This window comes from Rissa tridactyla, chromosome 3 (assembly GCF_028500815.1).
Source record: "Rissa tridactyla isolate bRisTri1 chromosome 3, bRisTri1.patW.cur.20221130, whole genome shotgun sequence".
Lineage (NCBI taxonomy): Eukaryota > Metazoa > Chordata > Aves > Charadriiformes > Laridae > Rissa > Rissa tridactyla.
The window spans coordinates 35,618,698-35,626,112 of NC_071468.1; the positions used below are offsets into that span (position 1 = coordinate 35,618,698).

The window sequence follows — 7,415 nt, forward strand, 5'->3', positions numbered from 1 at the left end:
TGGTGTACCAGGAACGAGTCATTCCTTGTGTTACCTTCTACTTGTTCTGTCTTCCTTTCCTGAAGAATGACATTTGACTCCTCAGAGTATATGTATTTGGTTATCTTCACTACATTCTATTGAACTAAATAAGCAGAACTTCACACTGCATAGAGATTAGTCTTTCATCTGCATGAGGTTGAAGCAGTGTTTAAGTCCCAGTGTTGATTTTCAGACTCCTCTGTAGAGTGACAGAACTGCTGCAAGCCACCACTAAATACACATTAAATTACAGAATGTGGAGTTTGTAGCATCTCCATTTCCTGGTAGGAAGAAATTCTCTGCTCTCTTAGTGTTGAGATGGCACTTAGCAACAAGTCAAAACTGTTACAGAGTTGAATTTATTTACTTATTTTTCATGGAAAAACAGTGGCTAAAATTGTGCCATTTATTTCCACAGAAATACATAGATGAAAACCCACTCTATGAAGAGAGGAGAAATCTAGACCGTCAAGCTGGATTGGCTGTAGTTCTGGAAACAGAGCGCAGGCGGCAGAGTGAGCTGAAACGGAAACTAGTTGAGAAACAGAAAGAAGAGAAGGATGAGAAGAAACCAAAAATAATAAAGAAAGAGGAAGCAAAGAGCATCCCGGAGCTTGGAGAAGGGACTAGTGAAACCCAAGGCAAAATAGATTCTGCTGGGCGAAAAATGGGTATCAAGCTTAAGCTGAAGAAGGAAGAGAAGGAGGAGAAAAAAGAAGAAAAAAAGGAGGAAACTAAAAAGGAATCACCAAGCCAGACTTCCTTTGGGAAATTCAGCTGGAAAAAGACGGAGAGAGAGGATAAAACCCCAGGAGGAGCTATTCCAAAGGAGGAGAGTACAGAAGGAAACAAAGAGGAGAACAAGTGTCAGTCTGGGAAACCCCATGTCAAGCCCATTGAAATCAAGCTGTCTGGGAAAACTGTTATTCCACACACTAGCCCATGGACACCAGTTGTTTCTACATCAACACCAGCAAAAATTCTACCCAATCTACCAGTCCCCACCATGATTTTTAGGAAGTCTACTACTGCAACAGTTAGCAAACCAGCACCTTTGAACACCTTTCTATCCATAAAATCCTCTGGAGCTACCACGAAACCTCTGCCCGTGGTAAAAGAAACCAATGCGGATCTTCTGCTGCCTCCGGATATCATCTCAAAAGCTTTTGGAGGAGAAGAAGTAATTTTAAAAGGGGCAGAGGAAGAATTGAAAGCAACAGAGAAAAGTGAGTCTTCTCAGACTTCTGATATACCACCTCCACCCCCACCTCCACCAGCAGTCCAGCCGGCAGCTGTCATCCCTGCAGATGAAGTAGCTCCAGGTGTGTCTGAAAGTGAACAGACAATGTTGGCAATGCCTGTGAGACCCCCTCCACCACCACGACCTTCAACTGCTTTCAGTGAACAGGCAAAAAAGGTAGAGAAACGAAACTCTTGCTTGGCCACAGCCAATGCTAAAGATCTCTATGATATTTTCTACAGTAGTGGTGGAAAGGGTTCGGCTGACAGCAAGCTTGCAAGTTCTGCACTTGCAAATGGAGAAAACTCTAACCTAACAAAACCTGCAGACTTATCTCCAAACCCTAGAACAAATAACAGCTCATCTTCCTTGAAAGAGGATTCTCAGAATATGGCTACTGATGTTAGCCAAGTCCACTCAGCTGAGAGAAGCTTAGAACTGGAGAAAACTGATATTCAGGAGACTTCAGTACTTCATACTGACATAAGCCCTGACATTGAAAATGGTATTCGGAAAGATGTAGGTCAAAAATTTCAGACTCCTCTTTCAACAGATGTTCGGACTAAACTGAAAGAAGATTCCTCACAGTGTAATAATCAAGTAATGGGGAGTTGGGTTCTTGGTGAGAATCAGGCTGCCATGAACAAGAAACCACTTCAGCCTCAGCTACCAGAAATGTCGGTCACAGAACTGCCAGAAACAAAAACTGCTTCTGGTATCCAGATGCCTGCAGAAATTGGACTTGTGGATATAGGAGGTAGAGAGCAGGTAGGCAGTCAGGAATTCTGTAATCTACAGAAAGCAGAGATTCAAGAGAAAGTTGGACAGGAAGATGCAAATAAAACTGCGGTTACTAACACAAATGTTCCTGGTACCTTGGAGAAAGATGCAGAGATGAAAGACTGGAAAGTAAAAACAGTAAACCCTGAGCTTAGCCTACACCCAAAGACTTTGTTACCCGAAACACAGAATGAAATTCAAAATTTGGGAAATTCCCATTTGGTAGAGGGTAAGTTAAGTGATAACTGTAGAACTCACTCAGAAGCTGATAGTCCAAACTTGGTCTGTGAATCTCAAAACACTTCAAAAGGAAAAGCTTTGGTAGCAGTAATGACAGAGCAGAGTTCTATTGACGCCTCCTTAAAAGACGTAAAACTGAAAAGTGTAGCTTTGGAAATATCTCAGCCAGGAGTCCTTGGCAAAGCTCCCCGAACTTTAGAAACCCAAAATAAGATTTCAGAATTGACAAGAAGTCCTGGTGAATGGGCCACTTCCAGAACTAGTAATGGAGAAGAACAGATCATCACAGCCCGTTCTTGTTCTGAAAGAGGTTGGGATCTATCAGGTACTCCAAATGTAGAAATAAAAGCTGATTCTAATGAAGTTAGTTCTTCAGAATTGGTAGAGATACAGCCAGACGCATGTCTTGCCAATACACAAACTAGAAGTAGCACATTAGAAGCTCAAGAAAAAGTTCGACCTGAACCTTCAGGCCATACAGTATTAGATAACCAAACCCAAAGGCAGGAAGTTGCATGGTTAGTCAATGCCTGCTCTGCGAACATCGTTGAAGTCAGATCCAGTGTAGAATTAGTAGTTGAAGTTGGAAAAAAATCATTAGGACACACTGGATCTGATGCAACATTAGATAATGTTTTTGTCAAGAGAGATGCAAAAGAAGTAGGGACTGGAGGCTTTTCTAGAGCTCGCTCTGATATTTTCCAAGAGTCAGTAGTTGCTTTATCAGCAAATTTCTGTAGGGAGCATCTTTCAGAAGAAGCTGTTCACCCCCCAGAAACAAAGCATGAGGTTGTAAGAACCTCAGCAGCCAATGACTTTCATCTGAATACCGTTCACTCGGGATTGAACTCTGAGCAATCCAAAAATTTCTCTGCAAATGTTCGTGTGGATAACAAGAAAGTCTCTTTGACATCAGAAGATGCGAAGCACAATGAGATTCCCTCCCAGAAAGCAGAGCTTGAGTTCAAAAGCACTGATTTCAGTTTGGGAGATACCAAGGTAAAACATGAATGCTTCAGCATCCTTACAGCGGGACTTTTAAATGAGAATACGGAAGAAGTCTCAAAACTAGAAACTGTTGCATCCATTAGGTTGGAGTCCAGTAAATTTAGGAAGCTGAGCATTGAAAAAACGGTGGATGAAAGAGAGATTACTGATTTTGCTGCATTGACTTCTGGTAGTCAGGAAGATAAATTTTGCACACGGATTTCTCAAACGGCTGTGCCGCAGCTTGGATTGCAGTCCTCAAATAGTGATACTACAGAAGTGGTCATGCCAGTTCTAGAAATGCAGGACATTTCTCCTGTGTCTGAGATCCTTCTGCAAGTGGAGGAGAGCAAAGGTGGCGCTGTTGAAATGCCGTCGCTGAGTTGTGATGGAGACAGCACAGAAAGTCAGGCTTCTGGGTGCGTGGAAACTTTCCTTCCTGGGCCCAAAGAAGCAAGTGGAAAGGAGGGTGGCTCAGGAGGCAAGGGAGTATGCATCATCCAGAGCAAGAAGACTGAGCAAACAGAAACTGCTGACAGTAGTTTGGAAGCTACAACAAATTCAGGAATCGCTGAAAGCTTAGCAGAAAGCCCAGTGGGTTGAAGTGAACCCAGCCAGTCCCAATATTTGAGGAGCCAGAGCTGGGATTATGTATATGGTTTTTGTTTGGGTTTTTTTTTTTTTTTTGTTCCACTTGAGGGTTTTGGGTGTATTTTGCATCCTGTGGTAGGACTTTACTAAAGTGAAACTTACATCATCGGAAACCAGACACATATTTTATTCTGTACATAATTAATTGTGTAAAATGTTTTTTCATGTGAATTTTTTTGCCAATTTCTTTTCTACACTCTGCTATTAAAATGGAATCTCTCGTTTATAATGCGTGCGTCTTTGTTGTTTATTTTGGGGGCTTTTATTCTTTGACCATTTTTGGATGATTTCCAGCTCACCCTGTTTGTGTCAGTAGCACCGTGAGTAGCCCAGCCGCTGGGACAAGCTCAAGAAGAGCAGTTTAGAACTTGAGAAAATGGAGACTTGCAGAAGAGCTAAAACTGAAAATTTCTTTAAACTGTAATGCATGGTTTTGTTTACTTTCATTGTTTGAAATGCAAGAATGTGATTAGAGTTGATTTTTTTTTGTTTGTTTGTTTATCTGTCTCTGTGATTTGTAATTACTGTTGTATTACATCTGTACTTAAGCTGTTTCATTGTATTGTATAAGCACATGTATGGATGCCACATCACTAAGCAAGGGGAGAAAATCTGTCCGACTGGATTTTGGAGAAGAAGACTAACCGGTAAGGCTCTGTGGCCTGACACCTGGACCAGACATATTGAGGTCACTTACATGATTTGAAATGGGCTTTCTTTCGTTGTATTGTGATCCAGTAACTATTTGTGTTAAATCATTTAGCAGCTGACCAGCTCTGAAGAAGCAGAAGATCAGAACCCTGGTGTCAGGAATTGGACTCGCTTCATGTGATACAGACACATGCATGCCTACCCTGAATGGTCCTTGAGCTATCAAAAGCTCTAGTGTGATGGTTCTTTCTCATTTGTATAGCTTGTTAAAGACTAAAGTATTAAATGTGTTTGCTTGGATAAATATAACATTTTTATTTGTAAATTGTTTAAAAAATAAACATATGGTGGTCAACAAGACTTTCTTCTTGATTTTGTTTTTTTGTTTTTGTAACTCAAGGAAAGTGTTTTACTTCAATTCGTTTCTAACTCCTGTGGTAGCTGATAAAGTTGAGAAACTGTAGATGATGAAGACATTCAACAGTTAGCCTGCGCAGTAAAAAACTGATTCATTCCCAGCTGAACTCAATGGAAGAACTACAGTCAGCATCATCGTGGAAGTTTGTTTGACGTCCTGAGCCCTACGTAAAGCTTGAGGCGGGGGGTTGGGGGCAGAATCCAAGCAGAGTTCATATTTCTGTAATCCCTACCAGCACACGGACCTCCAGAAGGGGAAAAAAAAATCACCATTTTTCTTCCATTTCCATGACTGTGCATGAAGAAGGTATGAAACATTTTTCAGAGTCATTATGGTGTTTCCATATTAGAAATGTAAGAACTATCTAAGATGAATTTTGAAATTTAGTATAAATGGTCAAGTCGCCAAAAAAAGCTAATTAAGAAGGGAAGAGGGCTTTGAGAAAGGCTCTTTGAGCTGTTTTTATGATGTTAAGCAGTTACTGCATTGAATATAAGAAGTCTCTGTTAGTATCATTGCCCTACTTTCTTCAAATAACCATTTGCTGTCAAAATCAAAGAAAGAAAGGTTTGACATGCTTTGATACTTTTAAAATGGAGTTGGGTAATGAGCAGAGATTGCTTAAATCCTGGTTTATAAAAAACTCCTTTGTAGTTGTTTCTCAGTTTTCTTTTGTATATGTTTTTTTTATTGTTATATGTATGAGTTTATTTGTTTACATTTGACAGCTAAATTTTTTCCCCCCATTTTCTTTCCAATTTCTTTAACGAAGTGCTTGGTTCCTTATAAATCCACAGAGAAAGAGTGGACTGATTTTCTTGCCTGCCTTGTATTGAGGGATATTAGTGCAGGGAAGGAAGATATTAAAGGGAAGGTTGAATTTTTGCACAGTTCTGCATTTTAGATGGTGCTGGTTTGGAATGCAGACATGCTTTCTGGTTAGTTTCCTTCTGCAGATTGATTTTCATGAAGGTCTCGGTGCATGCAATGGCAAACAATCATTTGGACGATCATCTTCAGACAACTTTATTCAATGCTGCGTTACCTGTGCGGGACATACTCTTGATTAACTTTATTTTGGGGGAAAGGACATCAACGTAAATCAAATACTCTTGTTATCTGCTCTCCTGCAGTTGCTTCTACAAGTAGTGGTTGTGTTCAGTGCAAAACCTGGCTGGCCGGGAGTGGAGAGAAGCAGGCACCAAGGGAAGGCAAGAACTTTGCAAACGAGAAACGGAGAATTGTTACCCCATATTTGTCTTCAGCTTTCCAGAAGCTGAACCTTCCTGTAGTACAAATTACTTCATGCCCTTTCATCAAATAATCGGTCTTCTGTCTCTGAGGGGAGTAGGGCTCTCTCTTCCACACTGGAAGAAAGGTTAATTTGATCTTTTTTGAAGTAGGAGTAAAAGGTACTCCTGGAACTGCTGGAATGGACAAGAACAAAACGGATGGTGTAGATGATGACATCTAGGCAGACTGGCAGACAGAGGCTTTAACACTGTCTTGCAATTTCATGAAATGGCATATATTTTTATTTATGTATTCTTTTTTTTTCTTTTTTTCTTTTTTTTTTTTTTTTCTGCTGTGGTTTCCAGAGGCATGCAGTAAATGATTTATCCACTGTACTGGTCCCCTGTGCTGGCAGAGCTGTAGCATAGTGCACTGACTGGAAAGCCTTAAGTTCTAGGCTGGCCTTGGACTCTTGACTCCAGATCCTCAGGAGGAGGGGTGAGTTAATGGAGGGGATTTACTTGTGTGTTTGAATGGTGCAATACAGCATTACCTCTCCTTCCCGACCTAGTTCTCTAAAAGCTGCATAAGGCATAAGAAGTTACCTTTCTCCGGATTTTTAGAAGGCTGCCGATAGGAAGGGAATAAGCCTAGTTTTAATGTTTCTTTCTTTACGCTACTTCAAACCAGGCACAAATACCTAGTAAATTCAAAGGACAATCGATTACGCCTTCATTTAATGCTGCAACCTTTGGTTTGCCATGATGGAGGCTGGCAGAAAGGCCTTTCTCCTGGATGAAGTTTGTTGCAAAACCAAGCTTTATTAAGAGACAGTGGAAAAGAGCCGTGGAAAAGCTGTTGGGTGTTCTGCCAGTATATTTTAAGTCCAGGTGTTTTTTTAATACTTCTTCCAGTTTCTTTTAACGTCTGTGGCTGCATTTGGAAAGGAGAAGCAGCCTTCAAATGTTTGCAATTGGCAGAAAACTTTAAAAGCAAAAGTAATGTTTTAGGCAAAATACAGTAATTTATTTTTTTTTCCCCTGGAGTCTCTCTGGGCAGGTAAATCTTTCTTCTAGCTTGCTGGAATCTTGTCTCTGACTAAGTTTTAACTAAGTAGCAGATAGACTTGGGGGGGGGGTCGGGCGCGGGGGAGGAGGAATTGTTTCTTTGTTTGTTTTAGACTTTTAAATGGCA

At 40.7% G+C, this 7,415-nt stretch overlaps 1 protein-coding gene across 2 annotated transcripts in view; it reads left to right on the forward strand.

Annotated features, from left to right (window-relative positions):
* The window catches only part of ZNF318 (zinc finger protein 318), a 28,586-nt gene extending 23,656 nt beyond the window's left edge, over positions 1 to 4,930 (forward strand). The window contains exons 10-11 of one of the 2 annotated variants that reach the window (XR_008465286.1): positions 440 to 4,566; positions 4,683 to 4,930. Coding sequence is in view for 1 of the 2 variants with exons in the window: in XM_054194317.1 (XP_054050292.1) it covers positions 440 to 3,871 (3,432 nt within the window). In the remaining variant the exon portion in view is untranslated. Of the gene's footprint in view, positions 1 to 439 lie in introns of both variants that reach the window. The other variant, XM_054194317.1, reaches the window with a different exon arrangement.
* The last annotated feature ends 2,485 nt before the right edge of the window (positions 4,931 to 7,415 follow it).